The sequence below is a fragment of the Monodelphis domestica genome, chromosome 3, assembly GCF_027887165.1.
Source record: "Monodelphis domestica isolate mMonDom1 chromosome 3, mMonDom1.pri, whole genome shotgun sequence".
In the NCBI taxonomy this organism is placed as follows: Eukaryota; Metazoa; Chordata; class Mammalia; order Didelphimorphia; family Didelphidae; genus Monodelphis; species Monodelphis domestica.
In genome coordinates this window covers 442,486,589-442,500,968 of record NC_077229.1, presented here as the reverse complement: position 1 = coordinate 442,500,968, position 14,380 = coordinate 442,486,589, and the positions used below count along the sequence as shown (strand labels likewise).

The 14,380-nt window shown below is 38.3% G+C and overlaps 1 protein-coding gene across 2 annotated transcripts in view; it reads left to right on the top strand.

The window, feature by feature from the left end:
• The window catches only part of RANBP3L (RAN binding protein 3 like), a 75,345-nt gene that overhangs the window by 23,827 nt on the left and 37,138 nt on the right, over positions 1–14,380 (top strand). For both annotated transcript variants that reach the window (XM_007487447.3, XM_007487446.3), the window contains 6 exons: positions 2,189–2,247; positions 3,378–3,414; positions 4,142–4,213; positions 5,492–5,566; positions 11,959–12,030; positions 12,610–12,755. In XM_007487447.3, coding sequence (XP_007487509.1) covers positions 2,189–2,247; positions 3,378–3,414; positions 4,142–4,213; positions 5,492–5,566; positions 11,959–12,030; positions 12,610–12,755 — 461 coding nt within the window. The remainder of the gene's footprint in view (positions 1–2,188; positions 2,248–3,377; positions 3,415–4,141; positions 4,214–5,491; positions 5,567–11,958; positions 12,031–12,609; positions 12,756–14,380) is intronic.

The following is a 14,380-nucleotide window of genomic DNA, read 5'->3' as shown; positions in this document are numbered from 1 at the left end:
CATAGTTTCCCTGAGCAAGTGAGAACATCTGATGCTAGAACACCTTTAATAGGTTGTCTGGTATTAGAACATTAAAGACTATATGGGAGCCACCTACTCAGCATGTGTACATATACTCATGTGCACAGACAAGAGGGTTTATGTTCTAAATCCCTATCAGCTGATCATGGAGCCATGACAGATTCACTCGACATAATCCTCCTCTCAGACCAGGTTTTTGCTGGAAAAAATATCATACTTGCCTCAGAGAAATATGAGATGAGCTCAGTTCCCAGTATTTAAAAATCCTCAAGGTGTTATATTTTGAGTAAGTTTCTTCTTGCCTTGAAAAAACCCCACCCACAATTAAAAAAATAACTCTGAAACATAATTTTTATTACCTGAGAGGATGTTATCAACAGCCTTAGGCAAAAATGTTCATGTTTGCTATAAAAATCAATGTTTTAAAGCTATTAGAACTAGCCATCTCTTCCCAAGTCTTCATTGTGGTCCTTGACTTCCCTCTGTAGTAACTCCAGCTATATTTCATCTGTTTGAAGCATTCATTGGTTTCTTACCAATCCTCTGACCATTTTGGAATATCCTTTATGTTTCCCAACTAGTCTAGGAAATCAAAGTTAAGAAACTTGGTAGGGCCCAGTGTAATCTCCACTATCCTCTCCCAAAAATCTATCCCCCAAAAGTCAGTGATGCTCAAAAATGGAGTATACTGGTCTTTAACAAACTTTTAGGATCAGCAGCACACTGCTCAGTGATCACCTGCCTGAGAGCTTCCCTGTATTTGCAAAAGAAAAAGGACATGTGGTGGTGAGGAAGAAAAAAGGGACTAGTGTAAGATAAAAAAGAAAAGAAATAGAGCTAGAACAGGAAAATCAAAGACAGGGGGGAAAGGGGGAGAAAATCTTGAGGCACCCCACTCCCAAGAATTGCCAGCCACAACTGTTAGTTTTCCACTGGACAAATCAGCACAATGGGGGGAAAGAGTGTGTGTGTGTGGAGGGTAATAGTTGCTAAGCACTAGAGAAGTGGTTCCTAATTTTTTTTCTCTCTCACAGACCCCTTTAGTAGTTTGGGGAATCCGAAGGACTCTTCAGAATAATGGTTTTAAAAATGCATAACATAAAATACCTAAAAACAGCTTGGTCACTAATAAAAAGGAGACCATTTATAGTGAAAGTTATCAAAATATCTTTAAAAATAAATATATACACTCCCACCCCATCAGTCAACATTAAGAACCTCTGAACTAGAAGGATAAAGGGGAACCAGCACAGTATTTAGAATGAGGATCTAGACTTGCATCCACTTTCTACATGTGTAACCTCAAGCAAATTATTCAATCTTTCTGGGACTTAGTTTTCTAATCTGTAAAATGAGGAAGCAAGACTAGATAATATTCCTTATGGTGCTAAAACTGTTCTGAAAGAAAAGATGCAATGGAAGAAAAGGGGAAGGAAGAGAAATAGGCAGAGAGCCCAGAATGAGAGAGGCAGAGAAATGGGAAATTGTGGGGAGGGAATGGAAGGAGGAGATGACAGAAAATGCCAGGGCTGTAGCCAGGGCAGATTATTCCAGTCCTGGCAGCAATTAGAGGTGACCCATTTGGCAACAAGGGCACCTCTGGGGGAGTTGTCACTAGGTTCCACTTCAGCCAACACCGCATCCTGAGCAACTCTGCCTGAGGCTGGAGCTGCCTGGTTCCATCCAGTCTAGGAGAATGGGGTGACTATCTTTCCTCCTTGCTGGGCAGCCTGGGCAGGGCTGCCTTGCCCAGGGCCCTTGGGGTTATGCCAAACTGGTGCCTCCAGGCTGGAACTAGAAGTTTCTGTGCCCCCACCCCTCCTGCTGGGCTCCTGCTTTAGCTCCAGCTTTGGCACGCACTCCCTCCTCCAGATCCCTCCTCTTCCTGCCTGGCTGGAGGACAGGATCATGAACACACCATCAGCTTTCACAGATCCCCTGAAACCCCAACCAGTCCCTGGGGTTCATGTTTCCCAGACACGTTCAAATGAAATTCCCCATTAACTCACTCATCTTCTGCTCTAACATTCCACAATTCTGAAAGTCTTTTCTGATGGGGGAAGAAGAGAGAAAATTCTATGCAAATTTTTCTTTAATATGTTTTCAATCCTAAAGAGGAGTTGGATTTTTATAGTGGTTTTTCTTTAATATTCTTTTTCCTTTCCAGAAAAAAATGTTATCGCTCAGCCAGTATTTGTTTTTGAAAACAGAGATCAACCTTTTAAGGTAAACCTTTGATAAAATCTTCTCCTTCTCTTTCTCCCTCCCCCTCCATCTTCTTCCTCACTTTCAACTTCTCTCCTCCCCTCCTACTTTGTTGGTCTATTTTCCTGTGAAAGAAATCTACATAACTAGAAAATCTTACTGAAAGGTAATACTTTTTTTTCACCTTCATCTTTCTTTTTTTAACTAGGATATTTTTCTATGGTTACATGATTCAGGTTCTTTCCCTCCCTTCTTCACTCCCCCCCTCCCAGAATACTTACTTAAAAAAACAACAACCTTACTCTCAGTTTTAGAATCAATCAATAAATATTGGTTCCAAGACAAAAGAGCAGTAAGGGTAGGAAATGGGGGTTAAATGACTTGTCCAGGGTCACACAGCTAGGGAGTATTCAAGGTCATATTTGAACCCAGGAATCCTATCTCCAGGCCTGACTTTCTCTCCACTGAGCCACCTACCTGCCCCTATACTACTTTTAGACCTGTTCTTCATCAATTCAGTTTTCTCCTTTAAACTGAGATGAAAGACCCTTAGACACATCTCACTGAATTCAGAGTGTTTAATGTTATCATCTCTCTGGATATCACACCCAGATCATGTCCTTTAAGAAGCACTGTTATTTTTTTAAACCTTACCTTCCATCTTGGAATCTGCCTTGGTTCCAAAGCAGAAGAGTGGTAAGGGCTAGGTGGGGGTGGGAGGGTGGAGGGGGTGGGTTGTCAAGTGATTTGCCCAGGGTCACACAGCTAGGAAGTATCTGAGGTCAAATTTGAACCCAGGACCTCCCATCTCTGGGCCTGACTCTCAATCCACTTAGCCACCCAGCTGACCCCGAGAAGCACTATTATTAAAAAGGAATAAACCCATTTTGCTGCTGTTGTTGCTTGTTTGCCCCTTTTGGGGGTGGGGTTCGTCTTTGGATAATTAAAACCTGTATACAAACTTCTAACCTAGTAGTCTGTCACCCATCTAACCAGAGGAAAAAGAGGCCAGGAAGCTGCTTTGTCCTAATCCTTTGCTTTAAACTGTATCTACCTGTCTTTAGCAGATTCTTCTTTATAGTGAAAAGATACAAATCTGAAATAGAAAAAGCAAAAATCCAGATCTCATGGGCGTCTTTGTTTATTTCCAGAGGCCGGCTGAAGACACTCTTGACAAAATAGAATACGGTAATGACATATCCTGAATTTCCAAAATAATCTCAATATAAAGGGAGTGGATATAATGCATTGGTGTACCTCTAGCATATTAATAATGAATTGTTTCCTTTGATAAATTATACCTCTCTGGTGTTGTCATTTCTGTTTCAAGATGACATACTTTTCTTCATGCATTGTCCCTGGTACAATGATATAATGATGAGCCCAAGTGGGAGACAGACAGTTCTGCAGGTAATCCATTCACAAGGCAGTATGAATAGTATTATAAGGTGGCAGGGTTCATCATGATGTTTTTTATTTTTTTAAGCCCTTAAGGCAGAAAAGCAGTAAGGGTGAGGCCATGGAGGTTAAGTGACTTGCCCAGGGTCACACAACTAGGAGGTGTCTGAGGTCAAATTTGAACCCAGGACCTCCTCCAGGTCTGGCTCTCTATCCACCAAGCCACCTAGTTGCCCCACCATGATGGTTTTTTCAAATGAAATTGAAACTATGTCATAATGAATCTTCTATATCTATATATGATGTGCCTGTAGTTTATGATGTCCCAGTTGTTGCCGTCAATGTTACAGTATTTAAAAATATCCCAAAAGTGCCTCTTTGGAATACTTGAGCAATAGTACTTGAACAATATTTATTCAACAAATGATACTTAGTCTCTAATCCACTGCATGAGAAAGGAGGCTATAATTTTATGGTGAAAGATTTCAGTGCTCATTTCACATTGTATTTCCTCCAGGACTCTCTGACTCTTCAAGAAAACGGATTAGATCCTCATCTTTCACGTTCTATGCGGCAGATACCAATAGAGGTAGGGTCTTTACTTCTACCAATTCACTTTCTTTACAAACAACTTTCTGGTTTTGATTGCTATCTTTTGTTCTTATATTATGTTTATTTATGAATATAGCCCTCTGCCTCAGTTACCCAGCAAACTATGACTCACAATTAAGAATAAAAGGGGGGGAGGGGGGGCAGATTAAGTGGATCAATGGATTGAGAGCCAGGCTTGGAGACAGGAGGTCCTAGGTGCAATTCTGGACTCAGAGACTTCCTAGCTGTGTGACCCTGGGCAAGTCACTTAACCCCCATTGCCTAGCCCAGTGATGGTAAAATTTTTAGGGGTGTGGGTAATGTGAGAAATGTCATCAGACATACATGGAAAGGGAGCAGTCCAGCCCCACATCCCTCTGGCTTCCTAGTAACAAACTCTGGCAAACTCCATGCTGGTGCTATGGCCTCTGACAAGTGTACCATGGGTTCACCACCATGGGTCTAGCGTGATGGTGAACCTTTTAGAGATGGAGTGCCAGGCTCCATCCCCACCGCACCCTCCAGCCCAAGTGCCATGCCCACCTGTCACCTAGTGACTGAGTGTTGTGCTGGTCCCCCCCCCCCTAGGGAGTGCTGGGCATACCCCCCTTTACCCCATATAGGGGAGGAAAGAAGAGCCACCTGTGAGCTGCCCACCTTACCCCCTGTGAGTTCCCATTGAGCCAATGGGCAGAGGGGTGACAGAATGTGAAAAAAATGTCCTCAGGTACATGGAGAAGGGGAGGGGAGTAGCTCTGCCCAAGTCCCTCTGCCTTTTTAGTAAGGAACTCTGGTGGGGAGGGAGGGCAGGCAGGCAGGCAACCAAGTGCCCACAGAGAGCTCTCTGCATGCCACCTTTGGCACTTGTGCCATAGGTTATTACTCTTCTGTCTTGGAACTAATTCATAGGATTGATTCTAAAATAGAAAGTTAAGGTTTTAAAAGAATAAAAGAAAAGAAAGCTGTTTAACAAAACTAACTAACACATCAGCTAAGTCTCACAGTAAATGCAGTGTTGCACCTCTTCCAATTCACATCCAATGAGAAATAACAGAATATTTCCAGTTAGAATCATTTTTTTAAAATCACCATTTTAAAAATGACATTTTGTTCTAAGAATTCTATTAGCTACTGAGTTGTCAGTAACTTAAAGAGAATGTGTGCATTTTCTTGCTATATCTTCCTAACTAGTCATAATGTATATCTCCCCTAATAATAAAAAAAAACCCACACCTCCCAATAAACCAATTAACTTCATTTTCAAATATCTTTTCAGAGTCAACATCCTCTCAAAAACGAATAAGATCATCTTCCTTCACTGTCTTTCCTACATTTCCCCCTTCCCAACCAGGTAATAGTTTTTAAAGTCTCTAACCTGCTGGTCTAACCTGAATGACACACATTGTAAAAATGACTCACCTCTTCCTTTTCACCTACCAATGTATTTTAAATATTTTTGTGACTTCAACTACATGTGGAATTAAGTAGACATCAAACTGAAATGTTATATACAGTAAAATTTTGTGAATTCAGACTGTATTAATGTAAACATCATATCCTTATATCCTAATCTTATATTATATATAATATATATATAATCTTATAAAATCTTATAATTGATTAAGGGCTTTTATATTTATGATACAGTTTTGTGGAATATAAGTGTATTTATTTATTAGCACCCACTTGTTCATTGATGATGTATGCACTACCCAAAAGTAATTAAACTATACTTAAATAAATAATATCCTTCAACCTGGGATTTTTTACTTGCTCCAGCAGCAATTTCCCATCAGTTGGAATTAATGTTGAGTGGTTTCATTAAAATGGTTTATGTGCATTTCATATCCCTTCACATGGAGTTTCTGTCAAGCCTAATATGCTTTCTCCCCTTAACCATGCCTTGTAGGAATCCCTAACTTTCTTCAAGCTTCAGACTGGATGCCTTTCCTGATTCCCCCAGGTGTTAAGCATTCTCTCCTCCTCCAATTACCTTGAATTTATTCATCCTTTTGTTTTTATATCCCCATTTGTCCCCGAGGATAGTAGGCACTTGGGGTTTTTGAATTGAGCCAGTACCAAAGTGAATCAGAATATTTGAAACATCACTCCTCCAGTAAAATATTAACGCCTTGAGTGTAGGGACCATTTTATTGTTTACTTCCTATCTCCTAGGACTGGCATAGTAGCTTGAACATACTAGATGGCTAAAATGTTTACAATAGAATATTTATAATGTTGAGATGTTGCTAATAATATTTAAATTATTACTTAAGTCCTCTGATCTCTGAGGAAATGGATTCAGATTCCAGGGCTGGTGTTCTATTAAGGGAACTTGGGCAAGCTACTTAACCTCCTTGGTCCCCCTTTTCTCATCTATAAAATGAGTGAGTTGCACTAGGTAGCCTCTGACATCCCTTCCAGGCCTAAATCTAAATCCAGATCTAAATTATCTCAGGATGGCAGGTTCTGGTCCAATAGTAATAAGAACCGAGCAATTATTAAAAGCAGTTTTTGTTTATGACCCCATTTGGGGTTTTCTTGGCAAAGACACTGTAGGTGTGGCATTTTCTTCTCTAGCTCATTTTACAGATGAGGAAATAGAAGCAAATAGAATTAAGTAACTTGCCTAGGGTCACACAGCTAGTAAGTGGCTCAGGACAGTTTGAACTCAAAAAGATGAGTCTTCCTAATCCCAGGCTGGGTACTCTATCCACTGTGCCACTTAGCTCCCCTTATTAAAATCTAGTCTGCCCTATATAATACACACTACAAAAACCAACCTTGCCAAATAAGAAAAAAGCATGTGCCCTGTTTTAAAAAGAGTAATGCATCAACACTTGGAAACTATAAATGTAGTACAACAAATGAAATTCCTATTCTTCATTCCCCTATTGAGGATTTCAAAGACTAATCAATTACTCTAAGCTCTACTGATCATTAATAATATGCTAGGCATCAGTGAGATTGAATTTTGCCTACTTAAAGGGATATTAATCCAAGTAATAATTCATTTATGTTGCACTTTAAGGTTTACAATGCAATTTACATTATTATAAAATTACGTTATTACAAAGCAAATTACATTATCTTTGCAACAACCCTGTGAACTAGATAATACAAATATTATTTCCATTTTATACATAGGGAAACTGAGGCTCAGAGAACAGAAATATTTTTCTGAGACTCATATGTGAAAATTTATACAATAGACTTCCTGATTCCAGGTCAAATGTTCTTTCTATAACCCTACACTTGCTATATAATTGGCAAGTACAAGCATTAGAAAATTATATTAGCACTAGGGGAAATCTAATGTCAGTAACAGTAGTAATGGTGATGATAGTGGCATTTCTTTTTGTTGTACAAAGAACAGAATTTTCAAGCTTTTGGGAGAACAAACAGCAGGAAGTGGGTATGTTCTGATCTATATAGTCTCAATAATAAGAGCCATTTATCTAAATCTTAAATTGGAAAAGCTATTATCAAAGCAACCTGATGTGTGATTCTCTTTCCACCTTCCATTCAAATAAATATTCATATACTTAAGAGGACTCTTCATATTGTCCTCCATAATTCAAATTGATTCCATGGTTTTCCATTAATATTTGGCAAATACCTTTAGCAAAAGTACTCAAGGTGTGGTCAGCAGCCCCCTGATGATCCCCGAGACCCTTTCAGTAGATTATCAAAATCAAAACTATTTTGTAATAATACTAAATGTTGTTTGCCTATTAAAATTCTTCTCCCTTATCCATTTCCATGTATGAGGATGAATTTTCTTCATATTCTGTAACCAAAACAATGGATCTCAACAAATTGAACACAGAAGCAGCTCTGAGAATCCTGCTGTCTTCTGTTAAGTCACACATTAAAGAGATTTGCAAAAATATGTAAAAGCTACTCTTCTTACTTTTTTGTTTAGGAAAATAGTTATTTTCATCAACAATGTTATTATAACTTCTTGTTATTTTAAATGAATTAATAAATGTTTTAAAATTTTTATTGGTTTTCATTTCTAATATGGAAACTGTCAGTAGATATAACCTGTGCAAACAACAGCTCTTTGGGGTCCTCACAAAGTTTTAAGTGTTTAAAGGAGTTCGGAGGTCAGTTCTTTGAGAACACTGGCATATAGGGTGCTTGATATTGCTTGCATTTTTTACATGTGGAGACCGATTGAAAATTATAGAAACAATCCATGTCTTAATCCTACATCAACGTCTACCTCATGCTGACAATTACACACTTTTTGAAGAGTTAAAAGGCGATAATATGAAGTGTAAAGTGTAATAATAGAATCTGAAGGCCTCCAGTGTATTAAGTTGATCCTTTTGTAGGAGATTTACAAAAGGATAGGGAAGTAGGGGAAGGAATTTACATGGTGCTTGTTATGTGCCAGGCACTGTGCTAAGCACTTTATAAATATCATCTTATTTATTCCTCACAACAACCCTGGGTGGGTTGTGCTAATATTATCCCCATTTTACAGCTGAGGAAACTGAGGTAAAGAGCTGTTAAGTGACTTGCCCAAGGTCACACATCTAGAAAATATCTAAAGTAGGATTTAAACTCTGGTGTTCTTGACTCCAGCATTCTATCCACTGTACCACCAAAGAAATGAAAAACATGAGAAGGTCGGCATGCACTTTGCTCCAGTGGAAGGAATACACCCATCTCTTAAAGACATCTCTTAAAGCAGCCTGATATAGTGATCAGCATTCTAGTTTTAGAGTTGGGAAACCTGGGCCCAAATTGAGTCTCTAACATTTACTAAGGGAATAAGGCGCATGTCTTAGCTTGTTTGATCCTCAATTTCTCAGTTTCCTTATCTGTAAAAAGAGTGGTTGTAAAGATCCATTGGAATGATGTGTGTAAAGCTCTTTGTAAATCTTAAAAGGACAGTTTCTGTTACTATTGATCCAGCAAATGTACATTTACCTACTATATGGCAGGTATTGGACAAAAGTCTGATATTTCCTGCTCCCAAGGAGCTTACATTCCCTTGGGAGCAACAATGTATATGCATATAAGCTTATACAAAATATATACAAGATAATTTTTAAGGGAAATGGGGACACTAACAATTGAAAGGGCTCAGAAAAAGCCTAATGTAAGTGATATTTAAACTGAATTTTAGAGGGAGGTAAGGATTCAAAACACAGTATTCCACCCCTGCCCCAAATACCCCTTTTCCTAATTTTCTTATTTTGTTTTAGGACACCACCATTCTTCTAGTTAACCCAGATTCACAATCTCAGCGTCGTCCACAATTCCTCACCCTCTTTCACCCCAAAAACCCAACCACTTGACCAATTCCTACAACATCTCTCCCATCTGTTCCCCTTTCTCTACCTCACTGCCCTAGTTCATCATTACTTCACCCAAACTACTGAAATAACCTCTTATTGGGTCCCTCTGCTTCATATTTTTCCCTCTCTGATCCATCTTCCACATAACATGAGTTCTATTTGTTATCAATAAAATTGTGGCTCCATAAAAGCATTGTCAGTCAATTAGCATTTATTGAGCACCTACTATAAGCAAAGCCTCTATGAATACAAAGGCAAAAGACAGTCCCAGATTTAAGGAGCTCACACTGTCATGGGGGAGACTTACTAAAAACACCAATGTTTAAACCAGCTCTATGCAGGATTAAATGGAGATAATCTGGAAAGGCCCTGACATTGAGGGAGATTAGGCAAGATTTCTCATAGAAGGTAAGATCTCAACTGAGACTTGAAGGAAACCTGGGAAAGAGGGAAGGAAAGTATTCCAGACCTTGGGAAATGTCAATATTTTATCATATGAAAGAAAAATTCCATTTCTGTGCATTTAACAATGCAGCACAAAGGACCCTGGTATTTACAGTACTAAAGAAAAGCAATTGTCCATTCAGACCAGATCCTTCATCATCTGGGATTTTCCCTCTTCCACCGTTTCTTATACCTGCTCTTCCCTGAAAGAGTTTGAGTTAACAATTATCCACTCACTTTCGAGTCTATCCCAAATGATAGTAAATGTCAGAAATTAACCTAAGCAACAGAGTCATTAAGTGATAACAGCTTGATTATTAATGGAGCCAAGGCAATCTCAATAAAGTTCTTTTCTGAGAAGCCAAAGCCTGCCCATTTCTTCTTTTAATGCCAATGGCGACATCTACTGGTACATTTGCCACAGGACAGCTAGACGCCCAGAGTGCAGAAATTGGCAAGCAAATCAGTCTCACAGCTAAAAAAAGGTTTAAGCAATCAATGTAAGGGAACGTTATGATGATGTTAAAATAGTGGAATATATAGACACTCATAAAGGTTTATGTCAGAAATGTGAAGCAAAGCAAGCTGAAACAACATCCACAGTGACAACTATTGTCTAAAAAAAAAAGAGATTGTTATAAACACTTTACATGTGACAAGAATACAAAAACAAGCAAACGAAAAAGAAATAATCTGTGCTTTCAAGTAGTTTATCTTCTAAGAGGGAGAGGATATAAGTTAAAGGGAAATCAAAAGGTGGCACAGAGAACGTGGGTAATGACAAGCCTTATAGAAACACTGACAGGTTAAGCTTTAGAGTATTTTATTTATATTATCACTTTTGTTTCCAACAATAATCCTAAATGGTGGATACTTATAAGCATAAGAATTTTTAGGACTATGCCTGGCCTAAGATATTCCTTGTGTGACAATGGAAAAGTTACTTAACTTTCCTGCCTCAGTTTTCTAATCTGTAAAATGTGGTTAATAACAGCACCTATGTCCCAGGGTTGTTGTGAGTATAAAATGAGATCGTATTTATAAGTCAAACTTTAAAACACTGTAAAAAGTGCTAACTATTCTTGCTATCATCCCATGTTACAGATGAATAAACTGAATTTCGGCACATTTTTATGGTCACTCAGTTAGTGTCAGAGGCAGGATCAAAGCTTGATCTCCCCCGAAACCTCATTATTTCTAATATATTAAATTGCCTGACATATTGTATTTGGAAATCCATTCTCAGGTCATTGTCCTACTTATAGACCTAGACCTGGAAGGCCCCTCAGAGACAGCCCAGCCTCCTTCCTTGTCTTATAACTGAAGAAATGAGTTCTTAAAAAAAGAACCAGAGTTCATAATGGCAGAACTAAGTTTCCAGTCCATCCTCTGACAGCAAAGTGAGCATTTTTCCATGGAGCTAACAAAAGTGAAAATAGCTGTGAATGTATATTAGGTGATGGCATGGTTTAAGATTAGGGTAGCTAAGTGGCACAATAGACAGAGTGCCAGGGAGATATGGAAGGGAAGAAGAGAAAAAAGAATAAGACATACATTTTTGGATATAACTAATGTGAGAATCTGTTTCTCTTTGATAAAAGTATATTATAGTTTATTCCATGTTTATAATATATGATGTATGTTATATATATATTTAAAAATAAAAATGATAACTCCAAAAAGAAACAGGAAAACAACTTCCTGGGTTCAAATGTGGCCTCAGACACTTCATAGCTATGTGATACTGGGCAAGTCAGTCAACCTGTTTGCCTCTGTTTTTTCATCTATAAAATGAGCTGGAGAAGGAAATGGCAAACTGCCTGCCCCAGTATCTTTGCCAAGAAAACTCCAAATGTGGTCACAAAAAAGGTGAACACAACTGAAAAATGACTGAATAACAACAACATGATTTAAGGTTATATGCATATTAGATTGTTTTTTAAACCATCAAGGACATTTTAAAGTGCTTTAAAATTTTATTTTACAGTTAAGAAAAATAATGTTTTCATGACCACAACTGTTTCACAATGGAATGTTGACATTGCCAGGAAAGTAAAAGGTATGTAGCCACTTTGGTTTTATGTGTTTTGCTGGGACTTATGAGTTCATCAATGGGAAAGAATCTCTTGTGTCAAATATCTTTATTGCTGCAAGACCACAACTTGTAATTTTAGGGAGTTGCCTTGGTCACTGAAAGGGTAAATGACTTAGTCTTGGTCAGCCAGCCAGAAAGTGTCAGATGTGGGACTTAAGCTTCCATTTTCCTAATTCCAAGACTTGCTCTCTGTCTACCACCTCCTTCCCCTTTGGTGTAGCCACCATTTTAGCATACTGTGCTTTGAAGGTTTTTATTGACTATATCTTAGTAAACCACAATCAGTGATAATTCTTTCTGACACAGATCTTTCCCTTATTGTCATGTGTTATATGTACACAGTGTACTTATCTTGGAATAAATTGCTAGTCCTTTGGGTCTGTAAAAACCTCTGGGTAGGGTAAAGAAAAGAGTGAAACAGGATTAAGTGTAATTGTCTCAACCTCTTCTCTCCTGAAGAAACCTTGTCTTTTAATGGCCCCCAAAATGATGACCACATTTTGCTTCAAGATCGTATTTATTCTTCTGTTCTATAATATTAAGGCCCTTGGGAGCGGAATCAACAATGTCCTATTCTTAGACCTGCCATTTTGCAGCCACCTCAGTCTCTGAGATGTGTAGAAAGAAATGCAATTGGGCATGTCAAGGCTGTGGAATTTTCCAAGTCTAATGAAAAAGCAAAAACTCAGGTAAGAAAAATAACCTCTGTAAGATATTAAACATATTTTAAAGTTGAATTGAACTGAATCACTACAAGGGTCTTTTTGTAGAGATCCAAATTGTGTCCAAATAATGTTATATGTTTCCACTGGAAATAGCTTAGCTGAGAGTGGGCTCTGGAAGACAGTGTTTGCTTTAATCACAGTTTTGCCTTTGGTCTTTCTGAGCCCCAAACCACAAGCACCTGTTAATCACTTACTATGTGTCAGACACTGTTAGGTGCTAGAATCAAAAAAAAAGAGAGAGAGAGAGAGACAATCCTTGTTTTTAAAAAACCTCACAGTTTAAAGGGAAAAGAACATGTAAACAACTATGTACAAACAATATATATATTTATATATATGTAGACACATATATAAATAAATACATATGGCAAATGGCAAATAATCTCAGAAGGAAACGTTAGTATTCAGAAGTAACAGGAAAGTCTTTTTATCCCCCAAATGATGACAGTATGCTTATCCTTGTGTAAAGATTAGGCTGTTGACTTTACTTTTTTTTAAATTTTTAATGTTTACCAGTTACATGTAATAAATTTCCACTCAAGTTTTCCCTAGTTACATGAATGAATTTATCTCCCTCCCTCCTTCCCTCCTTTCCCCTCTCAGTGCTGCCAGGCAATTGGATCTGGGTTATTTGTGAATTATCATGAAAAACATATATAAAAGTCTTCTTGTAGAAGATGAGATAAGCAAGCCAGGAGGCAGAGATGAGGAGGGAAAACATCCTAAGCCTGGGAGACAGCGAGGGAAAATACACAGTTGGGAGACAGAGTGATGTCTACTGGATCTCAGAGTTCAAGAATGAGAATAAGGTGTAAGAAAACTAGAAAGGCAGGAAGGGAAACTGTCAGGGGAAACAGAAATACCTGTTCCACTTAAACTGTTAAGGATTGATTAAAGAGCTATTATTTCAGGCACAGTGAGGTGACTCTGTGGATTGAGAACTAGGCATAGAGCCAAAAGGTCCTGGGCTCAAATTTGACCTGGACATCTCCTAGTTGTTTAATCCCAGGCAAGTCACTTAACCCCTTTGCCTAACATGTACCACAATTCTGACTTGGAACCAATACACAGTATTAATTCTAAGACAGAAGGTCAGGGTTTAAAAAAGTGCTAATATTTCCCCCACACACCTCATCATAACAGTACTTTGCACATAATAAGCACTCAGTACGTGACTTTTCATTCATCCATAGGGAACAGCACTATGAAGATGTTAGAGCCAAAATAAAAATAGTCTACCTCGGTATTAATCTTGGCTTTGACATATTGCTAGCTTTGGATTCCTAGACACACCACTTTGTCCATTTTGGACTTCAGGTTCTTTGTCTTTGAAAGCAAAGGAGAATCCAGGGGATTGAATTTGAGCCTCGCGGCTCAAATTTTAATGATTCTACATAAATATATTATATCAATATGTGTATATTTACTTAACTAGCTAAAAGAGTAAAAAAGGTTTTCTTATAAAGCAGAAGATGAATTTCTGACCAATTTGGATGACTAGGGAGCTACTGCTAATGCTGATGCTATAGGGCAGGCAAGTCGCTCTAGCTGAAGCAGGAAAGGACCCTGAAAGAAAAATGCCACCTAGT